Source organism: Lithobates pipiens, unplaced genomic scaffold (assembly GCF_037356315.1).
Source record: "Lithobates pipiens isolate NorthernLeopardFrog02 unplaced genomic scaffold, aLitPip1_a1.2 Scaffold_10, whole genome shotgun sequence".
Taxonomy (NCBI): domain Eukaryota; kingdom Metazoa; phylum Chordata; class Amphibia; order Anura; family Ranidae; genus Lithobates; species Lithobates pipiens.
The window spans coordinates 33,274,376-33,291,218 of record NW_027507686.1 but is presented as its reverse complement, the minus strand read 5'-3'; the positions used below and the strand labels follow the sequence as shown (position 1 = coordinate 33,291,218).

At 46.1% G+C, this 16,843-nt stretch overlaps 1 protein-coding gene across 1 annotated transcript in view; it reads right to left on the bottom strand.

The window, feature by feature from the left end:
• Window positions 1–424: 424 nt before the first annotated feature.
• GLG1 (golgi glycoprotein 1) overlaps window positions 425–16,843 on the bottom strand; it is a 64,763-nt gene continuing 48,344 nt past the window's right edge. The window contains exons 14-27 of the mRNA XM_077453416.1: window positions 16,574–16,636; window positions 16,373–16,486; window positions 16,157–16,245; window positions 15,552–15,669; window positions 13,876–13,968; window positions 13,658–13,795; window positions 13,448–13,571; window positions 7,629–7,771; window positions 7,299–7,400; window positions 6,472–6,579; window positions 4,631–4,751; window positions 4,435–4,541; window positions 2,711–2,874; window positions 425–847 (exon numbers count right to left, since the gene is read on the bottom strand). Coding sequence (XP_077309542.1) covers window positions 826–847; window positions 2,711–2,874; window positions 4,435–4,541; window positions 4,631–4,751; window positions 6,472–6,579; window positions 7,299–7,400; window positions 7,629–7,771; window positions 13,448–13,571; window positions 13,658–13,795; window positions 13,876–13,968; window positions 15,552–15,669; window positions 16,157–16,245; window positions 16,373–16,486; window positions 16,574–16,636 — 1,506 coding nt within the window. The 3' untranslated portion in view covers window positions 425–825. The remainder of the gene's footprint in view (window positions 848–2,710; window positions 2,875–4,434; window positions 4,542–4,630; window positions 4,752–6,471; window positions 6,580–7,298; window positions 7,401–7,628; window positions 7,772–13,447; window positions 13,572–13,657; window positions 13,796–13,875; window positions 13,969–15,551; window positions 15,670–16,156; window positions 16,246–16,372; window positions 16,487–16,573; window positions 16,637–16,843) is intronic.

Below are 16,843 nucleotides of genomic sequence, written 5' to 3'. Positions count from 1 at the left end.
CAGGTAAAACAAAGTAGATCAGGCACATTTTTCAATAATCCAAGCATGGATTAAACGTATATGTGACGTTTAAGATTGCCAATATCACTTATGTTTACAACCACATTAAGAGTCGTACTGAAGGAGACCAATCATAGTTGGTGGGAGGGGTTGGCAGGGTGCAGAATAAAATAAAAAAAATCTCATGGAAAACATCTTAGCACGCTGCCAGCCCCTCCCACCAGCCATGATCTGTCTGCATGGCATAGAAAAGCAGAGAGACCCAGGGATGATATCAAGGTTACATAAGGAATGTAATGAAAAAGGAAAGGAACTATTTAAAAACTTCTTTAGCATGTTAAGGCGGAGGAAGGCACCATGGACAGAATAAAATGTCAGCTTTATCTGTTGAACCTTGTTTTAGGGATTCAGGAACACACCCGTGTTTAGGTAGCATTTTTATTTTTTATTAAATCTTCCCATTTCTCTGTACAGAAAAAAAAAAAAAAAAATGCACATTATGCCGGAAACATTGGGTAACATTTCATTCTGACACAGCAAGGACATGATGACCGGGTCTATACACAGAGCAAAAACAATGTACAAAAAGAAAAAAAGTACTCGAGTGTGACAATTGGGAGGACATGGAAGTCTACAACCGTTATTCATTGTGTGTGGGCGGGGCTCTGCTCCAGTGTATAATGCACGACCATACTGGGCCTGCAATGTCAGGGACAAGAAGAGGGAAAGGGAGGGGAGTGGCTGCAGTCCAGGCTGTAGAGTGCAGGTGAGGGGGAGAGGAGTGAGATGGTTGATTATGTTCTATAGTAGTTCTCCGCATTCTTGTTAGCGGCAAAATATCTTGTAGCTGATAAAAGAGAGGAGAAAAAAAAAAAAAAAAGTTGGTGAAGGGTTTTGACATTAGCAGGTTTTGAGTGGGTGAAATGAAGCAAGCAATTGTAAGTTCTTCAGCCCAGGATGACAGTGCTACCCACACACAAAGCAGAATTTTTTTGGAAATCCGTATCGGATCAGCCAGGATCAATCACATCAATTTACGGAGGTCCCACAAAATCCACAATGCACTGGGGCCACAGGGTATTAAAATTTAAAGATCTGGTGATTAAATGATATATTGGGACATTTTTCAGGACCAGTACCAGCTGCCTACACCACCAGTCACTGACAGTGGGTACCATCTCCTTACAGTCATCACGAACACACAGGTAAAGAGCTGGGTGGACAGGGCCACCAATAGCAGCAGGACTTTAATGCTATGAATGAGTTCTATTAACAGAAGATACGGAATGTTGTTGGCATTTGTCCCCAGTAATAGACACAGGGTCGTCAGCTTGCAGACCCTGTGCTGGGGAGGGATGTAGGACAATAGTGGAAGACAAAGGTTTAAATAATGCGGGGCTTGTGTTTGGAGGTGGAAAGCGCACTTGTCAGGAAATTAATGCACGGAGTGTAATGGTTTAATGTTCAGAATCCAGCTCTGTTCACTTCTAACCCCCAGCTAGATGTACCTGCTCCACCTAACAGCACACCAAGGACCTGGCCATGTTCACAGATATAAGCCTAATGGAGCTGTAGAGCATACAGCAAGTGCCCCGGTCTCCGGGCAGCATCAACCGTGGCACACGCTGAACTTGCAGAAAATATTGCTCAGCGTCCAGTCGCAACGACTGGCTGCTGGGTACAGTAGTGCAAAATGAAGACCATGAGCGTCAACCTCTGCTCTTGGCCACGTGACATTTCCACTCAGGGGGGTAACCTTATAGCCAAGTCTGTCCAGCAGGGAACCCGAGTGGCTAGCAGCTAGAGGGTATCATGAAATGATCAGCATGAAAATCGGGAGTCCAGACTATCGGTTTAAGCAAAATAGATAAATATTAGACGTTTCACAATGGGTGAGCAGAGAAGTAAAAACACAATTTAAGGACAAAAAAGTTAAGCAAAAGGAGGAGCTTAAAGGGCACAACCCCCCCCCAAGTGTGAGGAAACCGCCAGAGATTGAGAATTAAAAGTTATCGGCACAGAAAGACACCACCACCACTGCAGCGGCCCCTTCCACCCAGGACAGTAATACTTTTTTGTGGAACCGGAGAAGAGAGAGCCACGGGATTGCACTATTAAAAATGCTCTATGTCCGTTGCTGGAAATCATTAAGAAAAGTCCGCACTGCTCAGGAAGAGAAAGGACAGAAGAGTTCGTAGAGTTTTGGCAGGTTGGGAGCCGGGCGGTTTGCACTGATCCATCTCTGCAGACATCCGGGCTCAGACAGCATCACAAAGTGCTCAATCTCCACATCCCTTCCACATCTTGCCGTGGGGTTATGCAAAGTGGCTGAGGCACAGCTTCCAACTCTGGGAGGCATACCGTTAAAATAATAATCCCTTCTCCCACCCACCACCCCCCAAAAAAAGTCCACATAAAGCAACACGGCACTAGGAGAGTAGGGAGCTGTGCAGCAACAGGAGGCCTGAAGTCTCTGGATTGGGGGACAGAACGAGCAGATGAAGCAGAGGAGATGGGAGCCAGTTTATTTTTTCTTCCATTGCTCCATCCAGGTTCCACAGCGCTGGAGGGAGCTGGGAGGAAGAGGAAGATGGGATAGGACTGCATGGGAGAGCTGTACATGTGGCAACAGGCCTGCCCTCCCTCCCCAGAAGCCCCCTGCTTCTCAGAGCTCTTGCTGAGAGGTGTAGGAGGGGGTCCGGTTCTCTACCTGTCCTTCATTTCTCTTGTCACCTTCTTGGTGATGCGACCACACAGCAGGCCTCCAAAGAAAAGCACGCACACGCTAACCATGATGACCGACAAGATGTAATTCTTGGATGGGGAACTCATCACTTGCATTGCCAAATCAGAAAATCCGTCAGCCGGGGCCACCTGGAAGGAAAAAAATAAATAATGTAACCACTTGAAGACCAGGCTTTTTCTGGTACTTTTCATTTACATGCAACAATCTATTTTTTTGCTAGAAAATTACTTCAAACCCCCAAACATATATAGTTTTTTAAAGCAAAGACCCTAGAAAATTGGTGGGATTTGGAATTTTTTTATGTCACAGTATTTGCGTAGCGGTTATACAAACGCAATTCACCTCAAGCAGCTTGTAATAGCAATCCAGTGGCTAGCCACTCATTGCTATTACAAGAGCAGACCACTGGCTTTTAAAAGAGGTACCGGGGGTGATGCCTGCAGCTGCATCATCCCGGCACAGCCACTTGACGCCAAATGACGTACCAGGTATGCGATTTGGCGGCAAGTGGTTAATCAACTGTATATACCGAATTAAACCTGGAAAACTCCATGCCAGTTGAATACGTCACAGCACAGAGGTGGGCTTTATGCTAAGCTGTTGCATATATACTTTTAGGACCTGTGTAGCTGCTGTGCGCTGAAATTGTATTTCCCAAGCACTATGACCATGCTGTCACTGAAAGCCACTGATCCCAAAGCAATAATCACACGATCACTGACAGCTAATCAGTCTATCCAAACCTGAGGCCACTGTGTGCCAGCCAATCAGTCCATCTGGTCCTGAAATATACATAGCTCTGCCATGCAACATAGTCCTGTATGATAGAGGATCAGATTTTTCTTTGCAGTTTACTTATCCATACAGGTCTCCAACTCTATACTGTCACTGGACAGAGAAAGATGGAGCAGACTGATTAGCTCATCTCTCTGTTCTCATCTCCTACCATGCTCATTGCACTGCAGCACACTTGATTGGCTCTTTGTGCCACTAGTCCCCCCACCCCTGAGGTCTGCTAAAAGCTGGTATTGGTATTTTGACTGCCTGTAAAACAAGCAGCTCAGCTTTAAAGAGGAAGTAACCCTCTTAAAAAAAATAAAAAAAAATAAAAAAAACACCCTGCAGGACAAAAGGCATAATGAGCTTGTATGCATAGCATACTAGCTCATTATGAATTACTAACCCGAGATCGAAGCCCCCGGAAGTGACCCTCGTTCACCTCCTCCGTCGCCATATCTCCCAGAGTGACTTCCAGGTATCGCGGCAGTGACAGCATGATCGCCTTCACTAATGGCGCGCTCAGTGAGCCTGTGCCGTTGTCTACGGCGCTCAGTGAGCCTCTGCGGTTGTCTACGGCGCGCAAGTGCCGTAGACAATCGGTGCCCTGTTTTTTGGACAGTATCTCCTCAATCGTGTAGGTTAAGATGATATTTCTTGCACCTACAGGTAAGCCTTAATCTAGGCTTACCTGTAGGTTAAAGTGGTCTGTAAGGGTTTACAACAACTTTAAAGTGGATATCTGATTGCCAAGCCATTTCCCTCTTGCTTTGTACTACACAAAGCATCCCAGCATTGCAGATATACTTAATCTTTTCTCCCAGTAGATCTGCCTCAAAGTCTTTCCCCAGCCTCGGTCACACACTAAAAATTGGCTGCTCTATGAATGGCGTGCAGGCAGTCTTGCTCACCTTGGCTGCATAGCTCCACATGTCCAGGCGGTCCTGCAGTCTCTTCTTGCACTCGGGCTGCAGTCGTACCATCTTGTCTTGTAATGCTTCTATTAAACAGGACATTTCTGCAATGGGAAAAAAACATTACTTATTCAGATATGAACTGCTGGCCCATATAGGTTTAACATGGGAGCAGCTTGGGGGTGTTACTTACGGCGTCCTTTTCCTGGCGGGATGGCAGCACAGTGATGTTTTATGTCTAGTGCACAAGCCGTGTGCAACACTGGATCCACAAATATGTCTGCCTTACTTTCCTTCAGCATGTTCAGAACCTCCTGTTGCAAAAAGAGGAAGGAAGGATCAGCATTACACCAGGTGGCAGAGAATATAGAAGCATCAGATGTCACCTAAAATAAAATACATGTTCCCATATGTGGCCTGGGTTTTGGCATTCACACAAAGTTGGATGGGGCATTAAGCAATTTTTTACATGCTCTACACCAATGGTTTTCAACCACCAAGCTGGACTTTCCATCTACTGGGCCATAGATCCATGTTTGCTTAGACAGCTACTGCTATCAAAATGTTTGCACTGGATCAACAACAGATCCCCCACTGGGCCACAGCCTGCTACGTTACCGAAAAAAAGGGTACTCAATTTTGAAGAACAAATTTAAAATGTTCAGATGGTGTTGCACCTGCACATGGAAAAATTCACAAAAGGCATTGGCGGGCAGTATGCAGGGTTAATCAGTCTTCATCTGCAGGGGGCGGATCTTCCCTGGGGTGTCCATTTCAATGACAATGACTTTGGGGGCCTATTTTTCCCTGTGGGCCATGATCCCACTGAAATCCAAGGCGCTTGCGAGAGAGATCATGCGAGAGGAGGGCTGGTGGGGGATCAGTGCCTGAACATGCAGGTCTGGCACGGCAGCTTCCCTGCGCCACTCTGCATTAGAGAAGAACGTCTGGGCCCTCCCAACCTCTCACCTACCGATCTCTAGAATACACTGCTCTTCATGCAGCTGACCCCCCTGTACACGACCCCACCTACTAATGATTTTTGTGCACTGCCCCACCTACTACCTACACTGGCCAGAAATAAGGGCAGAAAGCCAAACCTGTTGAACAGTGGACTTGTATCTTTTTTTCAAAGTATGTAAGCAGGTAGATCAGCCTGCAGTACCAGAAGTTTTACTTTTACAATGAACTGCAGCTTCAACGTTGTGGGGGTAACCAATTACTTCCCAAAGATTAAAAAAAAATAAAAATAAAAAAAATAATTGTACATGAAAGCGAATGGCGCGTTTTTCACTGGAGAAAAAAAAAGGGGGGGGGGGGTATACCAAGTTTATATTTCTACAGTGACAGTTTTACAAAATTTTGCTTCATGTCATCTTTACCAGGGTATGGCGCCCTTTTTTTAATAAGATGTAATCTTTGATCCGTTCCATGTTGTCCAGGTAGACCTCCACCTCTCAAAAAACCCTGTATTATACCATTTAAACAAAGCAGGCAGCAAGTAAAAAAGCTGCTTTTACTGAATTATATTCCTGGCTTCCCTACATGTCAGAATGTCACTGACCTAAATAAGCATGTGCATGTCAGGTGTGGACACTTCACTTGCTACATGCTTATTCTGCCATAACTCACCAAATAGCATAGGATGAGGATGGCATCCCAGAATTTACACCTTCTTAAAAAAAATTAAAAATAAAGTCAACAAAAACTGTTCCTGTATTTCTATCCTAATAGGGACTTTGAAGTGAAATTAGTAAGCATTAAAATATAGAGGAGGCCAAGTATAGTGGATAGCAGACACTGCTATACACTAGGGCCTGTATTTTCTACAAAAGCCTGCAAATGTCCAAAGAAATTCTCTTTGCTTATTGTGGAGGGAAGTGATCAGAGGAAGGACTGGTTGCATGGTCAACCAGTCAACTGACCAGGACTACAAGCAAGGCATAATGCACATGTGTATGGTGCATTGATGGCCGATCGATAGATCTATCTATGGTCCAAATGCTTTTGCGGGATAATGCAGTCACATCTCACCTTCTTACAGCCAGGGGACTTTATCTTCAGTAGGTTCATCTTCAGACATTCCTCCACCTGGCCGGTGGGTTCCTGGGCAGCAGCCTCCTCGCCACACAGGCTGTTAATCTGTGGCACAGAGAGAATTCAGTAAAACTTGGAGCTCAACATTCTCACTAGTCAACCTCCACAGAAACAAACCCCTTCACACCTAAGGCTAAAACAAATCTAAATATCTAAGCACAATTTTGCCACTTTGACATGTGCTAGTAAAACTGTACAAATCACCACAACTACTTTGTACATCCCGGTGGATTATATCTTTTTTCTGGACAAATGGTTGTATATCTCCTGATTTTTTTTTTTTTCTTATGATCATAATTTACCACCAAAAAACAAGCCAAAATTCTTCTGCTCCTGGCTATTTCAGCGATATCACATGTGTATGTTTTTGTGTAACACACACACTTCTCTTTTAAAGAAATTAGCCACACCGATAACCAGAACGTGGTACCTCAGTCACTCTTGATAGGCTCCTCCTTATTTGCTCTACACCCTACATTGCACTTGTTCTGTGATATGATCTCTGCAGTAAAAGCTTTACACTGCATTTGAAGATCCATGGTGTGCTGGCAAATATGTGCACTGCTCGCCATAAACTCTCCCAAGTCGCCCCCCCCCCCCCCAATCTTCCATGCCTGTTGACCATTACTTTCTGGTTTATAAATGTATTGATGTGAGAAGGAGAGAACATGCTATACACTGTTCTAGGAAAGCCATCACCATATTTCCAGGAAACATTAAAATTCTCACCAGCAGGTGAAGACCATAACACAAAACACCATTACCTCTTCAGAACACTGCATCTGCAGCTGAGGATCGAGCCGGTAATCTAGTGCAGTCTCCTGAATGATGACGCGGATCTGGTCCTCACAGTCTGGCGACAGACGCTGTGTACAAAGCAAATTGTCAAGGAAGTCTTGGCCCAATAAAATATTTGATTACAGGAAAAAAAAAACTTCTGCCAAGTGTCATGGCAGGGGGAAAAAAACAAACAAAAAACACACAGGTCAACATGATCTACTAGGACAGAGGGAGTGACCCGGACAGAGGGTGAAGAGGATCTATGGGGCTAAAAGGGAGTGACTGAGAACAATGCACAATTGTCTGTGACCTACCTGGTCTGCATACTTAAGCTTGAGGCAGGAGATGACAAGTCCTTCCAGTTCTGTGTCATCTCTGGCATTGTTTATGATGGTTTGGCAGAATTTGGGAATGTCAGCTTTGCAGGATTTGCGGAGTATGGGGTTTAGCCGATAATCTGAGAGAAGAAACAGTAGCTGAATTTTACGCCATCAACTCCAAAACAAGTTTGCAGGTCAAATCCCCAATATTAACCACTTGCCGACCGACCTATAGCAGCAGTTTTAAAGCTACAGGGTGGCCACTGCACAGAAACACACATGATCCTGAACTTCTGGCTAGGGGGTGCGAATGTACGCTGCTAGTGCCTCGCTCTCACTGTGATTACACACAGCAGGAGCCGTTCAGCGGGTACTGTGGACTCAATGTCAGCTGTCACCCGCGACATATGTAAACAAGGCAGACTGCCGTTCTGACAGGAGGGAAGGCGTGGATCCCTTTTTCTCTGCAAAGCAGGAACCAGGTCTTCCCCTAATAAAAGAGGACCTCCCACAGTTTATAAAAACACTGGTCAGGTACACAGGTAACCCTTTGATCGCCCTGGGTGTTAACCCATTCCCAGCCAGTGTCATTATGAAAGTGCATATTTTTAGCACTGGCCACTATTAGTGTTACTGGTCCCCAAAAAGTGTCAAAATTGTCAGAACGTCCACCACAATAATTGCAGTCTCACGATAGGTCGCCAATGGCTGCCATAAAAAAGAAAAAAAAGTAAGCAATATCCCATAACCTTTGTAGATGCGATAACTTTTGCACACGCCAATCAATAGATGCTTATTGGGATTTTTGTTAGCAAAAATATGTAGCAAAAATATGATTTTTGTACTCACCGTAAAATCCTTTTCTCTGTAATTCACCGACCGACACAGCTCCTCTCTAACTAAATGGGTTGTTAGCCCCATCACTGGAGATACTAGGCAAGTTGTAATACAAACACTTCAGAACTTTTAGTTCCGCCCATGGGGCGGTCCCTAGGGCACAACCCCACAGCCTGCTCAGGCAGAACTCAGTACGTCAACAAGCAGTAAAACGTAAAGAGAAAAAAGGAGGGGCGGGTGCTGTGTCGGTCGGTGAATTACAGAGAAAAGGATTTTACGGCGAGTACAAAAATCCTATTTTCTCTTATATTCACCGACCGACACAGCTCATCTCTAACTAAATGGGACGTCCCCAAGCAGTGCCAAACGAGGGGTGGGAAAAACAGCATTAAAACTTCATCCACCATGGCATGTGGGAACTAGTGAAACTAAACCCCCAAAAAGACAGCAGTGTATGGAAAAAACACTACCACATAACCGGGTATTCTCAACAGGAGAGATCCCCAAAACCGCAACCATTTGCGGAAGTAATGCAACAGTGCAATAACAAAACAGTACTGCATTTTTATTGAAAAACCAGGAGAAAATCTCAATTGCATATATAATTGCAACTACACGGCCGCCTGCAAAACTTTGCGGCCAAAACAGGCATTAGCCGATAAACTGACGTCTACCTTGTAGAACTTGATAAACGTATGGATAGATGACCAGGTCGCCACCTTACACACCTGAGCAACCGACGCTTGGTGTCAGAAGGCCCAAGACGTTCCGATTGCCCTTGTAGAGTGGGCCGTGTCAGGAAAGGGGGGCACCTGTCCCCTTAAGGCGTAGGCTTGTACTACAATCTGTCTGATCCACCTGGAAATGGTGGCCGACAAGACCGCCATACCCTTCTTTGGGCCAGCCGAAACAAACCGTAAGTCTGACTTCCGAAAGGGTGCAGTGGCAGACATATACACCTTCAGAGCCCTAACCACGTCGAGAGCGTGAAAGTCAACCTCTTTGGGGTGCTTCAGCTTAGGACACAACAATTGTAATACAATGTCCTCATTGATATGAAAAGCCGAGACCACCTTCGGTAGAAAGGACGGTTGCAGAGGCAACACCACCTTATCCCTGTGGATGACCAGATAAGGCGACTTGCAGGACAAGGCTGCCAATTCTGATACCCTCCTGGCCGATGTGATGGCCACTAGAAAGACCACTTTCTGTGAAAGAGTCAACAGGGTAATCTCCCTGATATTTTCAAATGGCGGCTTTTGAAGCGCCAACACCAGGTTCAAATCCCATGGGGGTAACGGAGGACGAACCGGAGGGACTACATGTCGTACCCCCTGAACGAAGGTACTCACTAATGAGTGAGATGCCAGGGGGGTCGCTGAAAAAGAACAGCCAAGGCTGAAATTTGCCCCTTAATAGTGCTTAACGCCAATTTCTGGTCTACTCCTTGCTGAAGAAACAGCAGGATCCTGGATAAAGAAAAGGAGTGCGGATGCCATCCCTTCTCCACACACATGGAGATGTAGGCCTTCCAGGTACGATGGTATATCTTCCGTGAAGATTTCCGCACCCTCAACATAGTTGGAATCACCAAGTCCGACAGACCCCGGTTCCTCAGCACCTGGCTCTCAATAGCCATGCCGTTAAAGCCAGCGATGGTAAAGCAGGATGAAAGATTGGACCTTGAGATAGGAGGTCCTCTCGCAACGGCAGTCGCCAGGGAGCGTCTGCCACCAGACACACCAGGTCTGCGTACCAGGGCCCCTGAGGCCAATCTGGGACAGCCAGGATTACTGGAATCCCCCTCAGGTTCCACTCTACAAAGCAGACTTGGCAACAGTTTCAGTGAAGGAAAGGCGTAGATCAGCTGGTACTGATCCAACTGAGCCACCAGCGCATCTGACACGTCTGCCCACGGATCTTTTGTCCTGGACACGAATCTTGGCACCTTCCGATTGAGACGGGAGGCCAATAGATCCACATCTGGTGTGCCCCACTTCAGGCACAGCAGCCTGAATATCTCCGGATGCAATGCCCATTCTCCTGGGTCCAGCATCTATCGACTCAGATAACACGCCTGGCAAATTTTCCACCCCCGGGATGTAAATGGCCAACAGGGCCGGTACGCTCCACCGAAGTATGTGAGCGACCTCCCGAGCAGCGGCTGAGCTTCTTGTTCCCACTTAGTGATTTATGTACACCACAGCCGTGGCGTTGTCCGACTGCATCCTTGACCGGACGCCCTTGAAGACTCATCGACCATGTGTGGAGGCACAGCCTGATCGCTCTCAATTCGAGCAGATTGATCGGCAACTCGGATTCTTCCGTTGACCAGAGGCCCTGAGCCGACTGAATCCCCATCACTCCATCCCAGCCGGATAGACTGGCGTCCGTAGTGATCACCGTCCATTTCAGAGGAAGGAACGATTTTCCGGACTGAATCACTAGGGACCTCAACCACCAGATCAGAGAGTCCCTGACTGGTTGGCTCACCCGGATCTGTTGATCCAGGAACAACTGAGATTTGTCCCATTTCAACAAGATCTCCTTCTGCAGTACTCTGGTGTGGAACTGGGCATAATGTACTGCCTCGAAGGAGGCTACCAAGAGTCCCAGTATTTGCATGCAAAAGCGGAGCGACGATCACTTGTGGTTCATCAGTAACTTGACAGCAGATCTGAGAGTCTGCAATTCGTCTGAAGGGAGAAAAACTCTCGCTTCCCTGGAGTCCAATAGCAAACCTAGGTACTCTAGACGCTGGGTCGGCACAATCACAGACTTCTTTAGGTTCAACAGCCACCCAAATTCTTGCAGGGTCTGCATGGTGATCGCCACATCCTCCTCTAATTCTGAGGCGGAAGATGCTCTCGGTAGGAGACTGTCCAGGTAGCCCATGATCGCGATCCCGCTTTGTCGCAGCAACGCCAATACTGGAGCCAGTACTTTGGTAAAGACTTAGGGGGCTGATGCCAGGCCAAAGGGAAGAGCCACAAATTGTTAGTGGGCTTCCGACTGCCAAACGGAGAAATTTTTGATGCTGAAGGCATATGGGTATGTGCAGGTACGCATCCTGGATGTCTAAGGACTAAGGGAGTCCCCTTGATGGAGTGCAGCGACTACTTAGCAAACTGTAAAAGTGCAGAGGTTCAGAATGGAATCAAAGTGATTGAGGGCTTTTAAGTCAAAGATCAGATGTAACCCTTCCTTCTTGGGAACCACCAAACAGATTTGAGTAGAATCCCTGGAAGTGTTAGATTCTGGAACTGGTACAATCACCCCCTGATTCAGCAAGTCCCTCACCTCCCCCAACAGGGCCTCCCGGCGAACCGGGGATATGGTTATGCTGGAGGGGAAGAATCTGTTTGGCGGCCAAGAGAGAAACTATCTTGTAGCCTGTGGAAGCCAGGTCACAGACCCATTGGTCGGATAACCGGGAGGTCCACCGGGCTGCAAACTCCCGAAGGCGACCACCCCACCCGAGACATGGGTGGGGGCAAACCTTCTTGCGGTAGCACTTTTGTTCGCAGGCTTGCGGTTCCAGGGACATTTTTGACTGTCCATGGGCGTCCTGTCGGGCTGGGGACGTTTTGTTGAAGCACCAGGTGGACAATGGATGGACGATCAAACACACATTCAGAACACAGGATAACCTTCCCAGCGCCATGTGATGACCAAACAGGAAGTAGAGGGTCCAGGGGCAGCTGCTAGAACACAAAAACGTGTCTGGTTACAAGAAAATGGGCGCCGGTGTTCTCAATAGGGAATCACCAGGAAAATGGATGACTAACAGCGCTCTGAGGGACTAGAAAGAACATGTGGCAGGCACAGCGCTGCACCAACACAGGGGCCTGACTACACAGGCATCCAGCGGGACCAAGCTTCAGGACCAAGCCACCCAGCACAGCTAAAACCCCCAGGTGAGAGCCCAGACACACACACACACACACACCGCTCAGCACATGTACAGGCCCCCCCGTGAGGGGGGAGGGAGTTAGGGACCAGGGAGAGAAGAGAGGGGTGTGAGGGAGGCCCCCCCTGAATCGACCTTCCAGGGAATGCCCAGCTGCTCCACCCTGCCAGGCAGGGAGAGCAGTACTTACCAGTCCTGAAGCTGGGAGACATTCCACAGTACTCAGCTCCTGATCAGTACAGGGAAGACTACTGGCCTCTGCATACTGTGACGCAGACTTCAGTAGCCCGGTCATATGTATGCCCCAAAGGCATAAAGCTCACCGACCACCTCTGGAGCTGAGGTATGTCGTGGCCTGCCGAGCCTTAGCTGCGACCTGCCCATGCTCGCTGGCTGGACTGGGGAGACTACAAGGATAAGGGAACCAGCCTGTCACCCAGCCGGCTGTTGATAGAAGATCACCAAGCTTCTGCATCAAAAAACACGGACCTATGGGCCTGCAGGTTCCTAGGTCTATCTCCTTCACTAGGCAAGAAAAAAAAAAAAAAAAACAGTTCTGCTTGAGCAGGCTGTGGGGTTTTTCCCTAGGGACCGCCCCATGGGCGGAACTAAAAGTTCTGAAGTGTTGTATTACAACTTGCCTAGTATCTCCAGCTAACAACCCATTTAGTTACAGAGAGGAGCTGTGTCGGTCGGTGAATATAAGAGAAATATATATTAACCTAAACTTATTTTTTAACTTTTTTAATAGGATATGTTTTGTTTTATAAGCAGAAAAAAAAAAATATTGGTCCGTTTTTTTTTCTTTTTTTATAAACAAAAGACGGGTGATCAAAGACCAGGGAAAAAAAAAAAAAAAAAAAAAAAAGGACATTTTATTTGGGTACAGTGTGGCAAGACTGCACAGTCAGTGCCGTATCGCAATATATGGCCTGTTCAGGAAGGGGGGTAAATCTTAAGGTGGTTAACGAAATGTGGACAGCAGTGAATCTACTTGCTCTGTGGGGGGCACACACCTGCACTCTGGGAGGGGCACATCTGTATTCTGTGGTCACATGGGACATACCTGTGTTCTGGGTAATCTGTCGCTTTGTAATCATTTGTTTGCATTTGGGGTCCATAGTCTCTGTATTCTTGTTCTGTTTCAGACACAGCAGGATGTTCTTTGGGTCAGTGTCACTGCAGAACCTCTGTGGAGAGAGCAGAGGGGCAAAGGTTTGAGGTTGGGGGCTACTCGGGGTTATTCACAGACACAGGTACAGAGAGCAGCGCTAACCTTAATCATCTGTTTGCAGACCCTCATTAGTGTGTAATCCAACTCAGGGTCCATCATCTCAGTCTCCTGTAGTTTGAAGATCTTCTGATGGCAGGTCGCACTCAGCTGCTTCTTACTTTCCTTCAGGCACTCAATGATCTGAGACAATACAGAAAGGTTAATATAAACTGATACAGGGTAAAAAAGGAGGAAAATTGACCAATAGAGGGCAGGCTCACCTGAGCATTACCGAAGGGTACATTAGGGCAGATGGAGGTGATGTCATTCTTACAAGCCTCATACAGTTTGGGCTCTAGGCGGATGTCCTCTGACTGAAAGGAAAATCCCAGAGTTCAGCATCTACATTCCACACAGGGTCACTACTTAACATTTCTGTCCAGGGACTCGTACAAGAATTTGCAGCGAATAAGCTGTATCCACCTGCTTCAACCCGAGTTCATGCACAGGTGTACATAGAGATGTGACATATTACAGCCTCCCTGGCTACAATCCATCTATGGGTTAACACTTAGAATTCCAGAATTTACCTAGCCTTAAAAACCCTTCTTCCCTTAACACCTATACTAATCTGTGTAAGAAAGATCTATTTTCAAGCTGCTCTGGTTGTGTGACTCGGCTTGCCCCCGTCATCCAGCAGCTGTTACAAGGAAGAGCGGCGATGACAATGGATGTGCCATAGGAAGCCTATGGGTTATGTCATGGGCCAGGCATAACCAGCTGTTATCGAATGCTCTCTCTTCTCATTACAGCTGGTGCTGGCTGACATAGGTGAGATCACTTGACCGGACTGGCCTGAAAAGAAGTTGGTCAGAATAGATGTTAGGAGGGGCGAGATAGCATTAAGATTAGGTAGAGTCCAGAATTCTGCTATGAGTAAAAAGTTCTTGCAATTTCTGTAATTTCTCCACAGGTTAGGGAATACTTTTACAGCAAGTGCACTATGGTTTACCATCAGAGAGAGGCAGAAGAAAGGCCACACAAAGACCCAGCATAGAAATCTGAGAACAGCAGAACTCCGTGCTCACTTTCTGTAGGAAATCTGCTGTCCCATAGTGAGAATCATCATAGTGAATAGTCTTTACAGTGTACATGTGAATGTGCCCATCTTAACCACTGGCTGACTCAGCCTTTTTCTGACATTTGTTCACAAGTAAAATCAGCATTTCTTGCTACAAAATTACTTAGAACACACACTATATCTATATACATACACACATTTTAGCAGAGCATAAAATGGCGGTTGTTTAAATATTTTACGTCACACTGCATTTGTGCAGCGGTCTTTCAAACGGAATGCTCTTTTTTTTTTTTTAAGAATGTGAAAGATGATGTTATGCCGAGTAAATAGATACCCAGCATGTCATCTTTTAAAACTGCACACACATGAAATGGCAACAAACGACGGTACTTAAAAATCTCCATAGGCGATGCTTTAAATTTTTTATTTTTTTTTACAGGTTAGCTGCTTAGAGCTAGGTCTATACTAGAATTATTGCTCTTGCTCCAACAATCAGGGCGATACTGCGCATGTGTGGTTTGAACACCAATTACATATGCGGGCGTGACCCATGTATGCGTTCGCTTTAGCTTCTTTAAAAAAAAAAAGGTAAAAAAAAGCCTGCCTGAGAACAGGATGGGACGTCAGATGTCGCTCCGGTCCTCCAAGGGCATAGTTTCAGGTTTAGGCAATAGAGGTGTACAGGGTGCATGAATTGGGGAAGGTGAGCAGTATATGCATTTTTTTTTTTTTAAACAATCCCCCTATGCTGTGATAATGGACACGGACAGCAAGACCATGTCCTCATTATGTAAGTATCCAAGTCTCTGTAGCATATAGCCAGACCCCAATGAAGAAAAAAAAATAATATAAATATATATCACGCAAGGATTTTACCATCTCCAGCTCCTCCACCCTCAGCTGCTTTCGGCACTTCAGGGACACTCTCTGCTCCTTCAGGTCCTGCAGAGTATCATTTCGGACTGTGGTGCTGAGGCAGATGACAACATCCACCCTGAAAGTAAAAGAATCCAAAGATCAGAGAAAGATCACTTCCTGAGCAGAATGAGACTATTACCCGATAGCACTGCAAAGCCTTCCTAAACCAGAATGTATTTGCATGTCATCACTTCAAGCACAAATCCAAATAGAAGTGATGACATATGTAAACCTTCTGGTTTTAGAAGTCTTGGCATTGCTTCGCTTGACTAGAACAGAAGGGAAAGCAAAGATTAAAACTCAATTCTCAAAGCGTGAAACCTGCTGTGTAAACTGTGTAAAGCAGATAGAAAAAGCTTTTCACACCACAATGTAACTTTTTAGGATTCAATGTGTAAATACAAACCCAACAACCGCAATAGAATTTGCTGATGGTATCCCAGACACCATCTTGGAAAACTATGAGGGCCTTGCTACAAAGTCCTAATTGGATGAACTGATTATACACCTGTAGGTAGGGGTGTAAGGTGTAAGCTGCAGGGGGATATTATACATATACTCACTTCTGTTTGATGTTGGGGCACAGCTTCAGCACATCCTCCTTACAGGCCATCTTAAACTTGTAAGAGAAGCGGAAGTCTTTCATCTGGATCTGAATTATAAACACAAAAGACGGATAGACAGAAATCAAGGGACTGAAACACATTGAACTCTGTACACCCAAGTGACACATGGTGCTCTCCCCCTGCCTGTCCCATCAGATATGACCGAATTATTACCAGTTGGAAGTGGGTGACCCCCACCATGCACTTTTCATTCATCTCCTTCTGGTGTTTGTTCTGGATTAAGCATTCCATCAGGTCGCCAGAGTCTATCTGATTGTCGGCCACCTCCTGCAGACAAATGCAAGAAATACTCTATTAAATATCGTTAGACCATGAAATATATACTGACAGAGATGGAAAATACAAAGTACGTACATGGCAGTATCCCTGGATGATGGGCTCACACGCTCTCATGAGAAGAGCTTCTATCTGAATGTCCTGCAAGACACAAACATTGACCATAAAGAATTCTGTCCTACTCACAGGCAGGATAACCCTGCAGGGGCACTTTAAACCTTAGTTTCTAATAACATTTTATGCAATAAGGGAGAAATGACACTCATTTTAAGGCAGTTTCATGGACAGGAAAGATTACCTTGGGAAACACTACCTTTGTATGAATGTTAATCTGAATAAGACACAAAC